Source organism: Marmota flaviventris, chromosome 2, assembly GCF_047511675.1.
Source record: "Marmota flaviventris isolate mMarFla1 chromosome 2, mMarFla1.hap1, whole genome shotgun sequence".
NCBI classification, from domain to species: domain Eukaryota; kingdom Metazoa; phylum Chordata; class Mammalia; order Rodentia; family Sciuridae; genus Marmota; species Marmota flaviventris.
Window position 1 is genome coordinate 143,064,171 of NC_092499.1, and position 23,986 is coordinate 143,088,156.

Below are 23,986 nucleotides of genomic sequence, written 5' to 3' on the forward strand. Positions count from 1 at the left end.
CAGAATGAAGAATAGTTCAGGTTAATTTTTTTTGTTAGAAATAATCATAAAGGGTTTGTGATTAATGTCAAATATAATAGTGGACAAATCTATGGTCAATATTCATTTAGTATTTGTTCTGATTGATTGATATGAGGGGCTGTTTGATCTTTGTGTGTGTTCCAAAGTGCAATTGTGGATCTTGATTTTGATACTGAAGTTTTTATAGAATTGAAGGAGTTTTAATTGTGGATTTTATGTTTACTTAGATTCAAAATTGTTGTTTTTGTTGGTTGTAAATCTAAAATGGATTTCTGTAGTGAGGGAAGGACATGGTTCTGACAAAAATATAATTTTGAGTAAGGAAAGTTGAGTGGATTTTTTTTAGGAGACATGAATGTGTTGTCTGCATGGATGCTTGATGAGATCATTGACTAATAGTTTTTGACAACAGTAATAATTTTGTTTCTTTAGATCTTATGGTTTTGATCTTTAGGAGACTGCTCTGTGACATTACCTTGATAACTTGCCATCAGATCTGATCTATTGTTAATAACCTATCTTTGTTGAAATGGGTATACACTTAAAATTTAATTTGAAGTAATAAGGAAATGGTTGGGAGATGTGTATGTTCTGTTGATGTTTGGAAATGGAGTTTCTTGGGTTTCTGATTTAAAGGTGACCATGGTTGGTCCTTATTCTTGAATTTGAAGTACTTTGTTTTGCCTAAATTAGTGTGGGAAGAAAATATAATACTGAGAATGTTTTGTTGGGTGAAGATCCAGGGTTATATAATGGGTTAATGATTTTTGTGTACAAAGAAATACTGAGATTTTTGGGAAAAAAGATTGTTAACTTTTGCTCTACTGCAAGTGAACACTAGGGAGGCGCTCTTGAGTTGTAAAAATTACCCCTTTCTTCCAGTTGGGATTGAAAATTCCCCCTTAAACTTTGTCTTTAAATGATTTTAAAGCATCATGAAGAATGCAAGGCTTGAATTTAATTTATAAAATTGAGGTTTTACTTTTATTTAGAAAACATTTTACCCATGGGGGGTTAATTTTTTAAAAAGATGTGTACTTAAGCTGAGCTATAGATTTTCCAAGAATTATCCCTATTTCAAAATGGCTTGATAAAACACCACTTCCTGTCCAGGGAGGAAGTTATTTTAGCTCAAGGATTGAAATATTTAGCAGATCTTTAGACAAAAGGAACAAATTACATTTCTCTCTGGCTTAAAAAGGGTGCATGAGCCAGAGGGGGTTAAGAAGCCCTTCCCCCTCCCCCTGTTGGGGTGGTCTGGAGGGGCAGGGAGGTGTGGGGGTGGGGGTCTTCAGGCTCCCTGGGATGGAGGATCTTTTTTTTTTTTTTTTGGTGGAGATGAAGGGGTGGGTCTATGGTACATCACCTGAGTTGTGGGGTAAATGTAGAGAGTGTCAATCAAAGGCAGAGCTCTCAGAGCTGGGAAGGAGGCTCTAGATGGCGGCTGTGCCTTAGAGAGAGCGCGCTCTGCTCCCTGCCTTTGCCTCACTTTACGCAACTTTCCCTAACTTTCGGGCAGCCTCAGGGGGCCCCCGCAGCCCCCTGCCTCTCCTAGTGACTTACTGGGGTCGATTTGAACCTTTTTTAGGGAGAAAAGCAGCTTTTAGGAGCTTTCTTTTCGTGCCTTGTTGGAAAGAAGCAGCCGTACTGAGAGCCCAGGTCGTTGTTTTTTCCAGCTTAGAAGCCATGGCGCACCTCCATTTTTGTGCGCTCTCCTAATGAGGTTTTTTTTTCTTCCGGACCTGTTTTAGTATTAATTATTGCTTTATTTTTTAAACAGTTAACATATTTGAGGATTATTTTATTTATTTTTCGTTTTTAAAGGAGGATTTTGCCTTTATTTTTAATTATTTTGGATCTGATATTTTTCTACTACTAGATAGGACTCTTGCTTTGGACATTACTACATGGATCAGGTAAGTTCACTATCATTAGTGATAATTTCAAAGATTTATGTGTTAAAGTTTGCTTTATTTTCTGTAAATAAGAGAAATTCCTGGATGACGCAATAAGATACAGAGATTGTTATTTGTATCCAGTGTGTTACTTTGAGAAACTTTCCTTATTGATAGTGATGCTTTCAGTGTTTGGTTTATCCTGTTTCTTTTTTTTAAGGAAAAAATGGAAATATTTCTGTATTTTGGTGCTTATTGTTGTTGCATTATAACAATATCATTAACATCGTCAGGACTTTGTTCCTGATAATAAAAACCATCCATAGGAGCCGGGACCTTACCTTTCTTTCAACTTTTGACAGTAAATACCTGGGCACAGGACTTCAAAGCAAACAGATTCCCCCTCCCCCTTAATATTTAAGAATTAAAAAGATGATGAGAAATAAGGACAAAAGCCAAGAGGAGGACAGTTCGCTACACAGCAATGCATCGAGGTATGAGCTATCAACTTTCTTCCTTTTTGTCTTTTTTTGGGGGGGAAACCTCAGCTTACAATTGTTTACCTTGACAGACATGTAATGCTGTCTGTGTTATAAGTATTTTTCTGATTTGGATTAGTTTTTAAAAGCGTGACCTTGAGATTGCTAATATGCCACACCCTAATTTTTTGGTTGCATTTTGCGAAAGTTGAGTTGTGACTTAAGGCCTCTTAGAGCAGTCAAAAGGTAAGGTACCTTTATTCAAAGGGGCCTTTCCTGTAAACTATAGTTTTTCTGTTAGTAAATTTCAGTTTTTAGGTTTTTGTGCTGCAGAAAAATGACCTTGTCGGTTTAGCCATTGCTGCATTGCACCATTTTACATACAAGGCAAATTTTTTCTTTGAAGAATCTCGGATATCCAAACTTGTAACTGAGGGCCATAGAGGAGCCTTGTAGTAGTAAATTATAGTAAATAGACATTTGAGAAAGTTATATGAATGAAAAAATGTACATTTAAAAATGAAATTGCAAAAAGGACACTTTGACTGATGCCTCTCAGTTTATATTTTTATTTGACTCTACATTTCTTTTGATACACTTGACAATTTAGGAATTTTTGATGATTTATCAAAACCTTTACTTGGTAGCAGTCCCTGAATTTATGAAATCAAACCTGTAATCACAGAAATCCTGGAATGCTGTTAATATACTTCTGCTTTGTGTTTGTACTGTGATTTTATTTATAATTGTATATTTTACATTTAAAATAACTTAAGGTTTACATTTATATACTTATGAAGATTGTGCTTTCTATTTGGTAGATGTAGTATTTTTTTCCTCATATCTTAGTTGTTGCTGCTTTAAATTTATTGATTTATTTCGACAGAATCGCCTGGAATGCTTTATCTTCTGAAGCTTATAAATGTATTGTTTGTTCAAATCATAATTTGTTTCACATTCCTTGGAGTAGCTTATTAGTGATTTAAGTAATAAACTCTTTAAGATGTTTTTGTTAAATGATCTCTGTATCTTAATTTCTAAAAGTACATGAATGCATTTTGGGATGTGTTTTTAAGAATTGTCATGTTATAAATTTTAAATCATGCAGTTAACAAGAATGTGATGGGTTATGTGTTTTTTTTTTTTTTCTTCACAATTTTGATTTTATTTTTCTGTAACTATTTTTCTAATTATTGGGCTAGTAAATTTGGAAGTTTTGAATATGGTTTATTCCAAATGTTGACTTTTGCTTTAGACTAAAATATCTTGAGCCTTTCTTTTAAAAATATATTTGCAAACTACTTTTGCATATTGAGATAATTTTTGGATGTCTTTCAAATTGAATTGTCCATGTAATTACTAGGTTATATGTAGGACAAAAACTACTAATCGTACACTGATTTTTCTGGAAAGTTATGACAATTTGAAGAAATAGTTTCCCCAGATATATTTGACAGATTATTAAAGATTCAGTTCTAAAATGTTGCTCCCTTGAGTGTATGATTTGCATAGTCTCATGGGTTTTGGCTTTCTTATGTAAGGTTTGTGGTTAACTTCATTGATCAATGCTTTCTAATGTAGAAAACTGAGCAGTGCTGCCATTCTTTTAATATTTTTACTCTCATCTAGAAAACTACTTGGAAGTTGTTATGAATTTGACTACTTGGAGTTAACAGCTGAATAAGAAGCCATGTATTTAAAGTCTTTTGCCAAGTATTCTGTAAATCATACACCTGATGAATGTCCAAAAATATTAGAGACTCCTTGACAAGAAGATGGAGTTACTTTTAAATTACTGTTACTCTAAATTGCATACATTATTAATACATGTACATAATTATGACATCACTTCCTTTTAAAATTGTAAAGCTTAAAGGATGTTAGTGTTGCTTCAGTGTAGTACATTGTTACTTCTAGTGAGCTGATATTGAATTGTTCCTCTAACTAGTACTTGGATCCTGTGTCATTAATCTGTAAGGGCCCATGTTTTTATGGCACAAAGCATGGTATTAGGGAATATTGTGAGAATCACCTTTGTAGCCCTAGTCACAGACAGTAAAGGAGTTTGCAGGTCAAGTAAACTTTGGTCTGAACTAATTTAGGAACTCTAAGGAATGTGTGTGAGTTTAAGTAAACCTGGTATTTTCTGTATTTGTAACTCCTGTATACTTAACAGTGATTATGTAAGCCTGTATTATTTGGACGTTAATGCTCAATTCTAATATGTTATACGTTGTGTATTATTATTTGAAGATTAAAAAGTTTTCTTTCACAAATGTGATTTTAAAAACATTTGATATCTGTAAAAATTTCTAAATATTTAAAAGTGTTGGCAATGGACATAAAAAGTGTACTGTACACTTGGGATAACTTCAGCAATATCAAAGAATAGAAAACTGGGGAGAAGAAAATGTGGATGGAACTGTGTGCACACAGTTCTGTATTCTAAGATGCTACGTTTATTAAATTTACGGCCAAATCGTCTGCCTTTGATTCAGGTTTGTTTTGATAACCCAAGGTGCGAGTAAAATCTTATGCTTTCATAAGCCTTTTCGCCCTTAGTCTAAAAGGTAGGGGATGATTAGAAATGGCATAATGCAGTGCTTGTGGATTGGAACAGGCAGTTTAAGTGGCAGCCATTTTATGACGCTGATAATACTTTAAAAATTGGGATTTTTTTTGAGAGGGCTGAAAATAAACGAAACCTGAACTACACAAACATTTTTTTCCCCCCATTCTCTTCGTCTTTGGTGCTCCGATGCTGAAATAATAGACAGCTCGATAGTTAACGAAGGCAACAGCCCTGAGCCCCTGGCATCTTGGTGCAGGTCCAGCTCAGTCACAAAATGGCTGTTCCTTTGTGCCGCAGCGCTGACAGACATACTGCATTGCACTGTGTACTCGCCAAACAGCAGGAAGTTGCCGTGCCGAGTTCAAAGGCCGGCCGGCGCTGGCGCCGGGTGCTGATTGGCTATGCGCGCGCTTAGTAACAGCGGGGTCAACGGCGGCGCCTTCAGGCAGGCCCCGCCCCGTGACGACAGCAGGCTCTCCGCAGGGAGGCGAGAACGCCGTGACGTCTATCCGCATGCGCGTGTTGGGCGCTTCCCTTTTTCGCTTTAGCCAGTCGTCTGCCTCTGGGAGGGGGGAAAGAACCCGGTGGGACTTTCCGGTGGGCAGCTGGTTTCCTGACTGATTTGGCTCATGGCCGTCCTGTCTGCCCTTATCTATACCGGTCCACACCCCACCGTGTGTTTTTCTTTGCTGGTTCCTGGGCATAGTTGTTCTCTCTTGGAAGCGGCTTTTACTTTGGGAGAGAAAAGGCAGTAATCGGAAATCTTCAAATAGAAAACCTTCCAGTGTTTTTTAAAGTTTTTGCTTTCCCTTTTCATACCCCAGTGGATTTTTCTTTATCCCTGTTCATTTCCTTGTTCAGTGAAGAGATTAGTGAGTTTAAATTTGTTACCATTGACCAAAACCGGAACTTCTTATTTTAATTGAATCGTTAATGAGTGCTAAAGCTGCTGTTTAGTACATGGCTCACAAACCAAGGGACGATTGTTTGAACTTGACCCCTTGCATTTTTAGTTGGTACCATACATTTTCTCAATTGGCATTTGATGGAGAAAAACTCAGGTCAGTATGTATTGTGATTTATATATATAAGACTTACAAATGGTTAAGTAGAAAATAGTTTCGAAAGTTATTGGTTTTCTAGTAAGAATTAAATAGTGGAAGAATACAGCATTAGGTATCCATTACTATGCCAACTAATATCAGCAACAACTCCTGAGTGTTACCAGCCCTTGCTAAAAGATAGTAGCTCTCAAAAATTGGTCAAAGCCTTGTTAAAATCTTGGGAAATGCCTTCTTAGAACTTCCAGTTAATATATACCTTCCTGGTAAATAAAACAGCTCATGGCTACCTTGTTTGAGCCTCTTGAAAGGAATTGTGGTTTTTACAAAAATCATAGTTTTTTTTTTTTTTTAAACGTTACGTTCACAACTGAATCACAAACAATGAGTGTAAGCACAAAGGCCATGTTAGTGGATTTTTTTCCTGTTCACTGACATGCTTTTTCCTTTTCCTGCTTTATTTTACTGTATTTTATCTGTAACAAATGAATAAGCTGTTCTGGAGTAGTCCCCAGTTCTGAGTTGTTTTAGTTGAGTAAAAAAAAAAAAAAAAGTAAAAGATGTGGACTTCTTGGAGGTAGGTGAGAGGTGCTTTCTTCAGCCTATCTCAAGTTTCTGAAAAAGTTTGTGAGGGGAGAACACCACTATAGTAGTGGATTTTGTAGATTATCACAGTCTGGATTTTTGGGAAGAATTTTTTGAAAGGTTTATTGGGAACTAGTTGAAAAATGGAATTTTCAGTTATAGAAGTTTACCAGAGATGTTTTAAGTGGTTTAAAAATGATATGTATATTTCATATAAAATATTTAACACTCATAGTGACTTAAATACTTAAAACTTCGATGACTGTTGTTTTCCAACATTTAAAAATATTTCTGCCACCACAAGAACAAAGATAATCCCAACTCCCATTCTGTGTATTGAAATTGAGTTCTAGTTGTATTAAACTTAACAGGGGCCTGGGGTTGTGGCTCAGTGATAGAACTTGCCTTGCACACATGAGGCACTGAGTTCGATCCTTAGCACCACATAAAATAATAAGTGAAAAAAGGTGTTGTGTCCATGTTCAACTGAAAAAAACAAAACAAAACAACATTTAGTATTTGCTAAACACTTCCAAATTTCTAAGTTTAGGGTAGGATTAAATAGTAAACATTGCAGTTATTATTTAGAAGAATAATATTCTTTATGAGATGTTTTAGCTGAAGTAGATTTCAGGACCACATGAATTAAAGTGTACATCACAGATTTACTATTCTATGAGTGAATTATTTTGAATCTATGTATAGTCAATTAGTGTTTGTTTTTGGAAAGTTCTTTCTTAGGTCTGTTCTCTTTTTTTTTTTTTTAATATTTTTTAGTTGTACACCATACCTTTATTTTGTTTATTTCTCTTTATTTGGTGCTGAGGATCGAACCCAAGGCCTCGCAGGCGCTAGGTGAGCAGCTCTACCACTGAGACCCAGCCCCAGCCCCCATTGATCTCTTTTTTACCTTCTAAGGAGAATGATGTAAAGTGCCAAGGAAAGAATGTTGTGATTAATCTTTTTGTATGTGTATACTTCTTGTTTAAAACTTGGTGCTTTGTAATTTTTATTTACTTAGCTCTTTGGTTAATATCTTTTGTGAAGATCAAGTCAGGATAGGGAGTAGGCAAACAATATTTGATAAAATTGTTTTTTATTTTTAATTTTTTTTTTCGTTGAAGATGGATACAATACCTTTATTTTATTTGTTTACTTTTATGTGGTGCTGGGGATTGAACCCAGTGCCTCACATATGTTAGGCAAGTGGTGTATCACTGAGCCATAACCCCGGTTCCTCGAGTTTTAATTGTAAAAGTTGTAGCAAGTTATTGCTTTAGGAGTGAATATGGGAGTTCAGTTGAATTTTATCTGAAACAGATTTTATAATTAGTTTATTGTTGTACCCTTCCTCCTCATATAGCATTCCTGACAATTGTGACTTTCATAACTTTTTGATACCACTTGGGATTTCCACACATTTGTTCGATAAACTTTGGTACAGTGAACTTAATTCCTAATGTGAAAACTGAGCAACTACTCTTCATGACTTCTGGTAAATCCCCTTCCCCCATTTATTAAGATTTTGTTAGTCCCTCCTCCCAATTCCTTGAAGAGGGTTTTGCTTTAACAAGAAACAGGTGTTTTTAAAAGTTATCTTCTAATCCTGGCATGGTGGCATACACCTGTAATCCCAGTGATTTGGGAGGCTGAGACAGGAGGACTGGAAATTTAAGGCTATCCTTAGTCACTTAGCAAGACCCTTAGCAATGTAGATCTTGTCTCAAAAGAAAAAGTCATCTAAGAGTTATTTATTTTATTTATTTTTGTGGTGCCGGGGATTGAATCTAGGTCCTTGTGCATGCCAGGCAAGCATTCTACCCAGTTGAGCTATACCCTAGCCGTAAGAGTTATTTTGTATATAAATGAAAATAAATTTGTTACTATTCTATGAGTGAATTATTTTGAATAATTTATTCCCTCTCAGATTTCATCTTGACTGGTCAGTTTCCACTAGATTGTCAATTATTGTTTGTTATTTTAGGGTTATTAGTATAAAGCCAGATTAACACAAGTTGGCCCAGTTATCAAATGTACAGGGTTTATTTATTTATTTGCTTTTAAAAACTTTTTTTTGTTGTTGTCGATTGATCTTTTATTTTTTAAATTAATTAGTTAATTATTTATATGTGTGTGGTGCTGAGGATCGAACCCAGGGCCTCTCACATGCCAGGCAAGCGTTATACCACTGAGCCCAATACCGGCCCTCTATTTTTTTAATCATAGCATAATTTTAGCATAGTACTAGAAACATTGTTTATGTGTGGTTATTATGACCTCTCCCCCACTAATTAATCTAAACTTTATTTGATTAGGTGACTGGGGACAGTGGTGTTTCTTCAAAACCCCTGTATTTGGATACATTTAAACCCAGACTAAAGTGGAATACAAGGCCTTTCCTTATCAAGTAAATTATGTAAAACCTGAGTGTATGAAAGTCATTCATGTTACATTTTCTGATACAGTTTCAATTTATCATTTTATTGTTAACATATTGGATTGTAGGTCAACTTAGTGTTTCAGACATCTTCTTGTACTGTATTTCATACTGAAAGGTGTTCTCCCTCCTTCCATAGTGGTGACTGAACCTCTCTGCATGCTAGGCAAGCACTCTATCATTTATTTGTATTCCTGTCCTTTACTTTTTATTTTGAAATAGATTCTCCTTAAGTTGACTGAGCATTCCCTGAACTTGCCATCCACCTGCCTCAGCCTTCCAAGTATCTGGGATTATAGGTGTGCACCATGAAAAATACTACAATTTGCTTTACTGGGATCCTTATAGTAGGGCAAAATGTGATTACTCTGATTTTTAAGGGTGAGAATGCTTCAGAAGAGGCCTAAGGTAACATTCTAAGGATAGCCCACATTTTATATGTTAGATTTAATTCTGATTTCTCTCCATGGTAAGAGCTGTGTGTAGATTTTACTGTGGTACTAGAATTTTTTATTCCCAGTTTAGGTCAGTTAAGTGTTCATTTTTGGACTTGGCAATTTTCTCATTTTTAAAACATAGGTAGACATCATTGGGCAATGAGGATTAAAATATTATAATGACTGGAAGTATTTAGCAAAGAGCCTGTCACATTGAAAGTACTCAACAAGCATTAAGCTGTTAGTAATATTTTCATTCTCAGTTGTTTTGTTTACTCTCTTGTCTTCTTTCTACATTTCCTCAGTGCCTCTTTAGAGCCAGTTTGTTTCTGAGGGATGTTGTGGTTGTCCTGGCTTATCTAGAGTCATTTTAGTCCATTTGGAAGTGATTTTTGTAACAATTTTAGGAGGCAAGTCCCCTTTTAGTTAAAGCCTTACAATGTGTTTTATAGTTAATTCTGGACTCTTTGGCGGTCAGCCTGAGTAGTTAGTTACCCTCCAACCCCAAGCTGGTAATTACTGCCCATGTTTACCCTCTGCCTCATTTCCCCTCTCAGGCTATTGCAGTACAAGAGTGAACAGTGAATATTACTGTGGAGTGCTATTTGGATATAAATTTAATAGCAATAGTATTTATAGCTACTGTCACGTAAATGGATGTAGCTTGCTTATAGTAATCAAGTCTTCATCATGGCACTATGTATTTGATTTAGCATAATTGCTTAATATACCTTTTATTTTTCTGAAATTGTAGTGTTAATATTTGTGTTTTTGGTTTGTGCTACTTCTCAGTTTCCTTTTTGGTTTATGGATTAGTTGAAATCTTTTTTTGTTTTTATTTCAGACTTTGGAGAACATTTAAAAATACACCAATGTCCAGCCTAGCCCTCAAGATTTAATTTTTAAAGTTCTCCATATGGTTCAAATTTCCTTGTGTTTCCATGTGTTTGTAGTATCTCCATGTGTTCTGAAACTTTTTATAGTCTTAGTAGTTTATTTTGTATAATTGTTTGGGTTTTTCACATGGGCCATGATGTCATCTTTGAACAAAGATATTTTGGCTTGTTCTGAAACTTTTCATGGAACACTTTTTGTTCTTCTTTTCTTTTTAAAAAATATCCATTGGTCTTTCTGTTGTCTGTCCCATCTTCTTTATTCCCCTTTCCATCTCAATTTTAATAGTTTGAATTTGGAACTTTGGAAATAAGGTGGGGGTAGGGCTTTATTAAGGTGGGGAGTTTATAGCCTTGATGAAAAGAGGAAGAGTTTCTGAATTAAATGTCTACCAGTTCCAGTTCTAGGAGTACTTTTTTTTTTTTTTTTTTTGGAACTGTGTATTGAATTCAGGATCACCCGACCACTGAGCCACATCCCTAGCCCTATTTTGTATTTTATTTAGAGACAGGGTCTCAGTTGCTTTGCACCTCGCTTTTTGCTAAGGCTGGCTTTGAACTTGAGATCCTCCTGCCTCAGCCTCCTAAGCTGCTGGGATTACAGACCTGCACCCTTGTACCCAGCTAGGCATACTTTTATCATATGTATACTGGTGGAATGTTTTCACTAAAGGCTTCTAATTCCAGTGATTCTCTTCCTTAGGGTCGTTCTCTACTTAACACCCTTCAGATACCTCGAAAAGTTTAGATTCTAGAGTCAGTGCAGTTACATTCCATTCTGAACCCCACATTCCTTCTACTTTATAGAGGAATGTATCCTAAAACCAAAGATTGCAGCAGTGGACATGGTCTGTTCTGTGGGAGAGTTGTTTAGAAGCTGGTGTTTATCATCTACTGGTGGATTGTAAATTGAACCATTTTAAGACAGAAGATGATAATAAAAGTAAGAAAACCTCATTTGGATGTATTATTTGTAAGCCTAGTAGTGCCTGATAGTTTGTAATCTTTTCATTTTGGATTTTAAAATCATGAGGGAAAAATTTATGCTCTAAACATTTTATAGGAAAATACCAAACTAGTTTTATGTTTACTAAATGTTTACTGTGTCAGGCATTGTTTTAAGGGTGTGTGTGTATTATTTTTTGATGTTTTATTTCATGTTGGGGTAAGTATAACAGAAATGTTTGTGGTTCCTTCCAAGGTTGGTTAACAATGCCCTAAATTAACTATCCACAGAGTTTTCCTTGAAGACCTATGTGTAGTCTTAGGTCCCACTGAGCTCTTTTGTACCCATGTCATTCTGTGCTTCAGTTGAGTTATATGCTTATCAGTAGTTAGAAAATACTTCTAAATTAGCTTGTGCTCGTTGTATTTTAACTGTCAAGTCACTAGGTACAATGATTGTGATAGATCTTTTAAATGAAAATAAGTTGAATGCTTTGGGAAGACTCAATATTTTCCAGCATTTTAGTGTCTGGTATAAGCCTCCAACTTATCTAAGTCCTTTATGTATGTTAATTTGTATAATACTAACAACTTTATGCATAAGTAGGTATAATTATCATCCTTATTTTATAAATGAGAAAATAGAATCACAAGGACGGAGTAAATGGAAGAATGCAGTTCACATACTGGCAGTTTGGCCTTAGGATTGTTTATGCATCCTGTGAACAGTTTGTTGGGTAAGAAGAAACTATATAGCATATTGGGGAAAAGAGTAAAAAGTCTTGAATCCTTTTGTACTCAATATAATTTTATACAAAAAAAGAAACAGCAACAACAAAAACAAAAGCACGATGCATTGTGAATGTAATTGATGCCAGAATTAAAATACTGTTCAAAAGGCCATGATTTTACATCACAATGTTTAAGTAAAAATGTGTCCCTGATGTGATTCCCATGGGGACACTTTAATATCGGAGGAAAGGTAGGTGGATAGTGAAGTACTAGAGACTTCAAAACTTTTCCCTCAACCATTTTGACTCCATTGCCACACATACACTTTGGACTTGACCTTAGTTTATGAATATTTGTGCTTTGCCTCTAATTTTTGTTCAAGCTATGTGGGAATTGTGCCACATAGTTTTTTCATGAGAATCACTTGGATTTTAAAAAATAAGTGGGTGGCCATGTGTGGTGGCGTACACCTGTTATCCCAGCAGCAGGAGGATCGAAAGTTCAAAGCCAGCCTCAGCCAAAGCGAGGCGCTAAGCAACTCAGACCCTGTCTTTAAATAAAACACAAAAAGGGTTGGGGATGTGGCTCAGTGGTTAAGCACCCCTGAGTTCAATTCTCAGTATCCCCCGTCCCCCCAACAAACAAACAGCTGGGTGTGACAGCTCACTCCTGTAAATCCAACAACTTGGGAAACTTGAGGCAACATCATCACAAATTTGAAGCTGGCCTCAGCAAATTTTAGATAGGTTCTCACTATCTCAGAAAATTATAAGGGCTTGGGGATGTACCTCAGGGGTAAAGTGCTTATGGGTTCAATCCCCAGTACCAAATGAAAAATAAAAATGCAAGTCTTGTACTTGATTGCATTTTTACAGGTTTTATAGTAGGTTAGAGGAAATGTTATAAGCGCTGTGTGGGTCTGTTTCATAGCCTGGACTGGGAACGTTTGCTTCGTAGATAATGCCTTCTTTTTTTAAAATGTCTGAGACAGTATGATGGCATTTTTTTTTTTTTTTTTGTTAAAGAGAGAGTGAGTGAGAGAGAGAGAATTTTTTAATATTTATTTTTTAGTTTTCGGCGGACACAACATCTATGTTTGTATGTGGTGCTGAGGATTGAACCCGGGCCGCACACATGCCAGGTGAGTGTGCTACCGCACGAGCCACATCCCCAGCCCTGTAGATAATGCCTTCTAAGGAAGGAGTTTTTCAGTGTGGTGGATGTTGAAAATCTTAAATGGTTACTGTGTTTTCAGTTCAGATAAAGTCGTTTGACATTAAAATACAGGCAATAATGTGTGGCTGATCAGTTGTAATTTTGAAGGAAGGGAGTGATAGGTCAAATTCTTGCAGTGCTATTTTCTTAGCTTTATGTAGGCATTTAATTCCTCAAATTTACTTGCTAAGAATCATCAACTGGTTTGCTTGTTTAATCATTGTTTATTGCTTTATTTTGAAAGTTTCAACAAGTTGCCCAGGTTGGCCTTAAACTTGTGACCCTGTCTTAGCCTCCCAAGTTGCGGAGATTGTAGACATGTACCAACATACTCTGTATTGTGCACACTCTTTTATACATGTGCTATTTTTTTCTGTCAGAAGACAAATTTTAACAAATTGAGTTTAAAGATCTAATTGGATTTTATTAGTGATTTATGAATTAGACCAGTACCCCATCTTAAAAAATAAGGCACTCTATGAACATACAGTCAATAAAAAATTGTTTTTTAGTTATAGATGGACATGATACCTTTATTTCTTTATTTTTATGTGGTGCTGAGGATTGAACTCAGTGCCTTACACATGCAAGGTGAGTACTCTACCATTGAGCTACAACCCCAGTCCATAACAGTCAATTTTTATAAGATAGCTTAAACAGGAAGAAGAAACAACAGTACAAAAAAGCAGATGGGTAAATATCCAGTCACTCAAGATTTCTTTCCTTGTAAAGGTCAAAGCACAGGGAATTTTGTTACCATGCTAGTTAGAATTGACCTGTTTGGTAATATGGCTATCATTTCTTTCCTGAAGGTGGCATGAACAATTTCGTGTAGCATAAGAAACCAAACCATATTGTTTCTCAGGGACTTCAGTCGATATCAATGGCCTTCCATAAATTAGCACTTCGAAGAAAGTCCATAGTGTTATCTACTTAAAGTAACTTCTAGAAGAACTTTTGAATCCTAGGAAGGGATCAGTTTTGTGATGTTAAAAGCATAGTATTTTGTAAAATCATGAAGAACTTAGAAAAGTTCAAATAATACAATTGAAGTTTTAATGCAGATGTTAGACATAGCTATAATCTTGTTTAACCCTCCTCACTAGTATCCCTTTTATCCCTTGCCATATAAAAATTTGCCATTTAAAAATGTACATATTTCATGTAATTTTAAGTTTCAGAAATAGTTTTGAAATTGTGGTTGTACTTCAGCCCTAATCACCATTTAATTGCATGGGATGAATAGCTCACATGTTCATACATGGATATGTAGATAATGATGATTATTATAATTTGGGTTTTATGAGAAGAGTTCTGAATACTTTTGTACTTGTCTGTTGCACCAGTTTGATTTATCTGGGCTAGATACTCACATGAATTCCAGGATTCATATGCCTATTTTATTGAAATATTTACTTTTTAGTTGTAGTTGGACACAACATCTTTATCTTATTTATTTATTTACTCAGCCATTTTTTTGTTTATTATTTTGTGCTGAGGATCAAACGCAGGGCCTTGCATGTGACAGGTGAGTGCTCTACCACTGAGCCACAACCCCAGCCCCTATTTTATTAATTAATTAATTAATCAATTTATTTATTTATTAGAGAGAATTTTTTTTAATATTTATTTTTTCGTTTTCGGTGGACACAACATCTTTGTTTGTATGTGGTGCTGAGGATCGAACCTGGGCCTCATGCATGCCAGGTGAGCACGCTACCACTTGAGCCACATCCCCAGCCCCCCCTATTTTATTTTTTTAAATATTTTTTTAGATGTTGGTGGTCCTTTATTTTATTCATTTATTTATATGTGGTTCTGAGAATTGAACCCAGTGCCTCATGCATGCTAGGCAAGCACTCTACCACTGAGCTACAACCCCAGCCCTCCAACATCTTTTAATATTATACTTTTTAAATTTTTGCAAAATAGATGTGTGAAATAATCTGTCCGAATATACATCTCTCATTATCCAGTGAGGCTTAATTATTTTTCCTTAAATTTATGTGCTGTTTTAGTTACTTTTTCATAATTGCATGTCCATTTTCTTAGCCTAGTTTTCTATGAGATTTGTGGGTTTTTTTTTTTTTTTGGTACCAGGGATTGAACTCAGGAGCACTGGGCTGCTGAGCTACATCCCCAGCCCTGTTTTGTATTTTATTTAGAGACTGGGTCTCACTGAGTTGCTTTGCGCCTTGCTGTTGTTGAGGCTGGCTTTGAACTTGGCTGTCTCAGCTCCCTGAGCCCCCTGGGATTACAGGCATGCACCACTGCACTCATCTCTATTGGATTTTTGATATGTAATTTTGGTGGGTGCGGGGCAGGAGTTTGTTGGTGGTAACTGAATCCCCTTTACTACTGAGCCACATCCCCAGTACTTTTTATTTGGAGACAGGGTCTTAGGGCTTCACTAAAGTTGCTAAGACTGGCGTCAAAGACCTGCCTCAGCCTCTAGAGTCGTTGGGATTCCTCATATGTTGTATATATATCTTTTGTCATACAGACAAATTTCTTTTCCCAATATTTCTGTGTAATAGTGTTCAATATTCCCTTGTAATGTTGTTTATTCTTTAGAATCATAGGACTTGAACTAGAAGTTTAAGGGGATCTTAAAAATGCAGTTTTTTTTAAAAGGAACTACATTGTGTTCTTTGCCAGAAAGAAATTTATGATTTAGTAATGTTTACCTTTCCATCTTCCTAAGACACTTAAAAGTGAATGGAAAGGAATAATTTATGCACCAGCTTTGGTTGGTTTAACAATCTGTTCAACTGAAGAATGTATGAGAAGGAAGGGCACCAACCACATAGAGGATGGGGTCAGACTATGGAGTGACTTACAGCTACGCTTGATCTTATAGTCTTCTCCTTGGAGTAATTCTAATTAATTAATTTTAATTAGGAGACTTTTTACTTATGCTTGACAAATAAGTGCTCCACAAATATTAGCAATTCATTCTACATTGATAGAAACTCATTCTGGAACTAAGTTTTATGGAGTTCCATAGTAGATAGCTTTGCATTTTTTAATATTTTGCTTTCACCAACAAAATAGCTGAGGTCTACAAAGCAGTTCAGCCATTTTTTGTGTTAGGAAAATAAACACTATTTAAATGCTGAAAATGGTGATTCTTGGGGCAGAGAACCCAGAGATTTGCATTAAGTGGAATGTTGCTGTGCTGCCCTCTTGTGGCCATTCAGGAAATAGCAATTAAAAATTAGGAAATGGAGCAATAACAATGCTGTTTGCTTTCACTATCTGGTTTAAGAAATATTTACTCTATTTTTACCTACTTCAGAAAGATTTTGACAGCATACAAAGTTCTTTTATCCGTAAGTGAAAGGAAGTGTTTAAATTTTTCTCATGAACATTTTCTATTGGACTCTAAAATCCAAGTTTTCACTTAAGTTTGTTCCCTTATTTTTATGTCATATTTCTCTTGGAGGAGTAGTTCAGTCAAAATATATAAAACTTGCTTACAAGTGTATTTTGAGTAATTTTCAGATAGACTTTTTCTTTTTTGATGAAGATTCTGTGTACATCGTAGATAATCTTTGTTGAACATTTTATTTTTAATTGCTTTAAAACTGTGAAACCATTGGAAACAAGGGAGTTTTATTACTTTATTATTTAGTGAATGCTTTATTAAAGAACAACTCACCCAAGTACTAAATTTAACCCTTTTTATTAGTCTTGTGGGCTTTATACCTCCTTTGCTATTAGTTGGCATAAAACTACACTTTGGTACTAATGGTATTTAATACTATAATTAGGTATTAATGGCAAATCTACATAGTCTTTCAGGAAACTTCCTATACCTTGAAGGAATAGACTTTCAGTCCCCTAAATGTGAATATATTTTCATTGTTACTTTTAATTTTTTTTTTTTTTTGGTACTGGGGATTTAACAGGGACACTTAATCACTGAGCCACATCCTCAATCCTCAGGGTCTCACTGAGTTGCTTAGGGCCTCTCTGAGGCTGGCTTGAACTCTTGATCCTCCTGCCTCTGCCTCCTGAGCCACTGGGATTTCAAGTGTGAGCCACTGCTGGCCATTGTTACTTTTTTAAAAAGCCATTTTCCATTTCAACATTTAGGAATATGTCCCTCTGTAAGTATGAAAGCTAAGTAATGCCTTTTAATTGTATTTAAAGAAGCATCCCACCTCAAATATGTGTTTTTTATTGAATGTTTGCTCTAACATGATGGTTTCAAAAATAATTTTAAAAACACTTATTGTTGGAAAGACAGTAGAATGGATTTGATATAACTTTTTCCTATCTTCAAATATGAATATACCACCAGTGAAACTCCACATCATGTACAACCAAAAGAATGTGGGTTCATGGTGGCTGGAGCAGTGGGCAGGAATGGTTAAGTGATGAGGTCTGAGGAATTCTCAGAGGTCTATATAGAGTTAAATTGTACTTAATGTATGTATAATATGCCAAAATACACTCTACTGTCATGTATATCTAAAAAAAATACTTATTTAAATTTTTAACTCATTTTATATGGGACTGAGTGTCCTGCTTCCCTACCTTGCATTTGACTCTTTTAAGATGGATTTATTTTGAAAAGTGAACACATTTAGTCATTAAAATTGTTTAAGACATATAATGAACAGCTGTGAATTCACCACTAAGCTTCAATCATAAGATGTGAGAGATATCATTTTCTGATAACATCTTCCTCAGTCATCAGAAGTACATGGAACTGGGTATTTGGTATTTGTCCTTTCTTGGGTGTGATTTTCATAAGTCTGTGTGTGTGTGTATTTTTGATAACTCATCCAACAGAGTTAAGCACTGTTGCAAATTTATAGATTAAAATGCATTTCAAACAAGTGTGTACTGATAGGAATATGGCTGTGTTTTCTACCTACCAGCTGCTATTTGTGCATTGTTATGTTTCTACTTGTCATTTTCCATATAAGCACAGAAAATACACAATTGCACAAGAAGTTATATACAAGAATATTTATAGTTTTATTTGTATAGTGAATAATTTGGAAGTAAATATGGAAGTGTATCAGATATTTAGCTTTTTTTAAAAATGTTTTTTAGATGTTGATGGCCTTTATTTTGTTCATTTATTTGTATGAGGTGCCTCCCACATGCTAGGCAAGTTCTCTACCATTGAGCTACAACCCCAGCTCCATATTTAGCTTTAAGTAAAATAGAGCTTATTTATACTGTGAGGCAGTTCAAAGGGAATGAAATATATGTACATATCCTGACATGGGCATTACATTATATCTGTAGTGATTCCTACTTTTTAGCATAAAAGACTGAAAACGTTACTAGTTAGCTACACTGTTCTAGTACTCTTTTGTAGACTAAATGCTGGGTCTTTAGTGTAATTGTGTCTTGCTCTGGGTCTTTTTAGTTGTACTTGAAGATTTTCAGTCTTGGAATGTTTTCTATTTTGTGGGAGAACATACTGTGGTCCTGTGATAATTTTAGTTGGTGTGATTGCCAGAATATGATTCCACGTCTTACCTGGAGTTAAGCAATATAGTAACTGAAAAACTAAGCCAGTCATTTCAAAAAGAGGCAGATTGCATTTTCTAGTGAAGTCAGTAAATTCCCCTTCTCTAACATACTAGGTTCAAGGAACATTGAAGATGAGCTTCCCTCTCAAGTCTGTTTTTATATATTGGGAAAAATGGGAGGCAAGGTAGTGTAGATGGTAACAGCTGGGTTTTGGGGTCAGTTTTCTAGTTCAGGATGTATGTCATTGCTAAAAGTGAGGAGAGCCAGCAGAGTATGAGGGTTGAAGCTGACTTCAAAATGAGGTTGCATTCTTGGGGTTTTCAGTGGTAGTAATTAATATGTTAGACATCAGCATTTAGAAGTATCTAATAGGCACTGAACTTAGGTGCTCTCCTATCATAAGTTCAGTGCCTGTTACCTCAAAATTAGCTTGCTACATAAGCAGTGGATGTAGGGGTGGAGATGAGAACTATTAGAGCTTAGCGTACTTGATATTCTGTGGGTGGTTGGTAGCTGGAGCAGTGGGCAGGAGTTGTTATCTGATGGGTCTGAGGAATTGTCAGAGGCCAGATTTTACAGGGCATGCTGAGATTGCTGTTACAATGACCAGGCCAAGGGTAGCTGCTCTCTGATCTGACTTCGTTGAGGCACTGTGCTGCTTTGCTGTATATGCGCAGTTTTCAGGTTGTTCTCCTCACATCCTTTTCAGACACACTCCCCTTTCTGAATCCCTTAATTTATAAGAAAACTCAGGAGCTTCTGTACCTTTTAGCGAGCAAATGGTGAAAGCAAAACTAACAAATTCCAGTGAGTCATGGATTTTTGTGGTATAGGCTCATCAGTAGTTAGCTGTGGAGAATGAAATCTGAGCTTGGATGTGAGATTCTTAAATATATGCCTTTTGGGATAAGGCTTTGGCATTTATAGAATATTGATTTTATAGCTATCATTTGATGGTCTCATGACTCTACAGGTAGATGACAGGATGGTGCAGGCCTGAGCAATCTACCACTAGTACTAGAATGAAAACTAGATGCTAGAGACTCAGATTGCACCCTCTTTCACCCCCCTGGGGATTGAACCTAGGGTTGTTCCAGCATTGATCTACATAGTCCTCCCCCTCCCATTCTTTTGAGACAGGGTCTTGCCAGGTTGCCCAGGCTGGCCTTGAACTTGCCATCCATCTGCTTCAGCCTCCTGAGTTGCTGGATTTTCAGGTGTGTGTCACTGGGTCTGGCCAGAAGCTGCATTTTTTTTTTTTTTGGTATGGGGAATTGAACCCAGGGGCACTTAACCATTGAGCCACATCCCTAGTCCTTTTTACTTTTTATTTTGAGGTAAGGTCTCACGATGTTGATGAGGGCCTAGATAAGTTGCTGAGGCTGCCTTTGAACTTGTGATCCTCCTGCAGAGGCTGTACTTTTTAACTGTTATTGTCCAGCTTTCTTTCTATTTATTTTTTTCCCCTCTTGCCTAGTGATGGCCTTCTGATTGTACACAGGTATAGAGTTAGGGACTTATGTGTCTTAATTAGCTGGTCTAGTCAGCTTGATCTGAAAAGGGCTAAGTAGTCAATAATTATAATGAGAATTTAAAAGTTGTGAGTCTCATAGCAGGGATGTCTTGACTTTGGAGACGTTTTATAATAGGGATAAGATTTACTTTGAGTCTTTAAGGTTTTTATTCCTTATGGCAAAATAATATGTGGGTTTTGAGTTAGTCTTGGATTATCTGCCCTCCCCATAACCTTCAGATTTTCTAGTTTTGTCATTGGTCAAATTTTAAAACATCTCATTTTTTTCATTCCTTAATACTAACTCTCAATAGTATTGTTCTGGGGAATAAGCAAAATAATACATATAAAGTCCATATAAAATACATGCAAAGAATTATGCCTTATAACTATGAGGCAATCAGGCAGTTTATATTTTTCCCCACCTTTCTTCCCTCCTTTAGGTAGAGACAGCCCCTACCCATTATTTTTCATTGCTTCTTGGTAACTGCAAGGTTCCTGCACTCAATTGTGCTTATAATAGATCACACAGCGTTATTTGGGTCTATCCCAGTTTCCAGTGTTCTAATCTATTAATTTTGTATACATATTTGTCAAGTGGTATAATCTTATTTCTAGTTTGGAAGTTGCTTTGCTGGTAAATATGAAGCTTCCCTTCTTTAATAGGCTTCATGCCATAGGACTTACCTCCTAATTGCTAAAGTCAAGGACTTTTCTGAGAAGTTACTCTAGGTTCTGGCTTTTGTTTTGCCTGCCTTTCTTTGCTGAGCCCTGCCCCTCTTGTGAAAAGATAGTTTTCAAGAAAAAGAGAACTATCTTATCTCTTTAGCCATTGAATTCCTCCATTTTAGTTCTTATCACTTTAAAGTATTTTCAGTTCTACCAGGGTGCCTAAATGCTTTTTCTTTTTCTTTTTTTTTTAATTTGGGGTATAATTTCTCATTTTTCCAAGTGTACAGGTTACAGAATCACATTAGTTATATTCTTGAGTATATACATGTATTGTCTTTGAGCTTGAGGTTGATACTCTGTCATCTCTGAATGTTCTGTTTGTTTGTGAACCTTGTGTTTCAGCTGTTACCTACATTCTTCAATTCCCTCTTCCTTGAGGGATGTTTGGAGTGAGGAAGGGGAGGGGAATGTATAGAGGCCAGTATTGGGCAGTCACATTAGAATCAATACCCCTTTTGCAAGCAGGACCCCTCTGGATTGGGATTAATGTGTATATATTTTTATAAAGCTCCTCAGAGGAGTCTAGTTTACACCTATGGAGAACCACTGATTAGTATAATGGCAACCAGATTGCATTCTTTCTCTTTGTAGTACACACTTTGGTTTTCTTACAGATAAGATAGTGGATTCAGATTGGTCAGATTTTTGGACTTTCTGTGTCAGGGAGGTGTGAAAATGACAAATACTTCTGAGTTTCAGTTTTACATCATTTAAAGGGAGCAGTGTCTTTTTTTTTTTTTTTTTTTTTTTTGTGGATTGGTCTCTGTGTCCTCTATTCTGTACCATTGGTCCACCCGCCTGTTTTGGTACCAGTACCATGCTGTTTTTATTACTATTGCTCTGTAGTATAGTTTGAAGTTTGGTATCGCTATACCGCCTGATTCACTCTTCCTGCTTAGAATTGCTTTTGCTATTCTAGGTCTTTTATTTTTCCATGTGAATTTCATGATTGCTTTATCTATTCCTACAAGAAATGCCCTTGGGATTTTGATTGGCATTGCATTAAACCTATAGAGAACTTTTGGTAATATTGCCATTTTGATGATGATAGTTCTGCCTATCCATGAACAGGGTATATTTTTCCATCTTCTAAGATCTTCTATTTCTCTCTTTAGGGTTCTGTAGTTTTCATTGTATAAATCTTTCACCTCTTTTGTTAGGTTGATTCCCAAGTATTTTTTTTTGAGGATATTGTGAATGGGGTGGTTTTCCTCATTTCCATTTCAGAAGATTTGTCGCTGATATACATATTTGACAAAGGGGCTAAAAGCATGCAATGGAGGAAGGATAGCATCTTCAACAAATGGTGCTGGGAAAACTGGAAATCCATATGCAACAAAATGAATCTGAATCCCTTTCTCTCGCCATGCACAAAAGTTAACTCAAAATGGATCAAGGAGCTTGATATCAAAACAAAGACTCTGCATCTGATAGAAGAAAAAGTTGGCTCCAATCTACATACTGTGGGGTCGGGCTCCAAATTCCTTAATAGGATACCCATAGCACAAGAGTTAAAAACAAGAATCAACAAATGGGACTTACTCAAACTAAAAAGTTTTTTCTCAGCAAGAGAAACAATAAGAGAGGTAAATAGGGAGCCTATATCCTGGGAACAAATTTTTAATCCTCACACTTCAGATAGAGCCCTAATATCCAGAGTATACAAAGAACTCAAAAAATTAAATAATAAGAAAACAAATAACCCAATCAATAAATGGGCCAAGGACCTAACAGACACTTCTCAGAGGAGGACATATAATCAATAAGTACATGAAAAAATGCTCACCATCTCTAGCAGTCAGAGAAATGCAAATCAAAACCACCCTAAGATTCCATCTCACTTCAGTAAGATTGGCAGCCATTATGAAGTCAAACAACAACAAGTGCTGGCGAGGGTGTTTGGAAAAGGGTACACTTATACATTGCTGGTGGGACTGCAAATTGGTGCGGCCAATTTGGAAAGCAGTATGGAGATTCCTTGGAAAGCTGGGAATGGAACCACCATTTGACCCAGCTATTCCCCTTCTCGAACTATTCCCTAAAGACCTTAAAAGAGCGTACTATAGGGATACTGCTACATCGATGTTCATAGCAGCACAATTCACAATAGCTAGACTGTGGAACCAACCTAGATGCCCGTCAATAGATGAATGGATAAAAAACATGTGTCATTTATACACAATGGAGTATTACGCAGCACTAAAAAATGACAAATCATGGCATTTGCAGGGAAATGGATGGCACTAGAGCAGATTATGCTAAGTGAAGCTAGACAATCCCTAAAAAACAAATGCCAAATGTCTTCTTTGATATAATGAGAGCAACTAAGAACAGAGCAGGGAGGAAGAGCATGAGAAGAAGATTAACATTAAACAGGGATGAGAGGTGGGAGGGAAAGGGAGAGAGAAGGGAAATTGCATGGAAATGGAAGGAGACCCTCATTGTTATACAAAATTGCATATAAGAGGAAGTGAGGGAAAAGGGAAAAAAAACAAGGGAGAGAAATGAACTACAGTAGATGTGGTAGAAAGAGAAGATGGGAGGGGAGGGGGGGATAGTAGAGGATAGGAAAGGCAGCAGAATGCAACAGACACTAGTATGGCAGTATGTAAAAATGTGGATGTATAACCGATGTGATTTTGCAGTCTGTATACGGGGTAAAAATGGGAGTTCATAACCCACTTGAATCAAATGTATGAAATATGATATGTTAAGAGCTATGTAATGTTTTGAACAACTAATAGTAATAAAAAAATAAAGGGAGCAGTATCAATCTTCAGGTCCTTCTTATTTTTATTTTTTTGATACTAGGGATTAAACCCAAGACCACTTTGTTCTACTACTGAGCTACATCCTCAGCCCTTTCTGTATTTTTATTTTGAGACAGGGTCTCACTAAGTTGCCCAGGCTGATCTCAAATTTGTATCTTCCTCCCTCCGCCTTCTGAGCATCTAGTATTATGAGCATGTGTCA

The 23,986-nt window shown here is 36.2% G+C and overlaps 1 protein-coding gene across 2 annotated transcripts in view; it reads left to right on the forward strand.

Annotated features, from left to right (window-relative positions):
* Window positions 1-1,395: 1,395 nt before the first annotated feature.
* Chd2 (chromodomain helicase DNA binding protein 2) overlaps window positions 1,396-23,986 on the forward strand; it is a 183,212-nt gene continuing 160,621 nt past the window's right edge. The window contains exons 1-2 of one of the 2 annotated variants that reach the window (XM_071608653.1): window positions 1,396-1,937; window positions 2,279-2,410. In XM_071608653.1, coding sequence (XP_071464754.1) covers window positions 2,349-2,410 — 62 coding nt within the window. In that variant the 5' untranslated portion in view covers window positions 1,396-1,937; window positions 2,279-2,348. The remainder of the gene's footprint in view (window positions 1,938-2,278; window positions 2,411-23,986) is intronic. The other variant, XM_027956129.3, reaches the window with a different exon arrangement.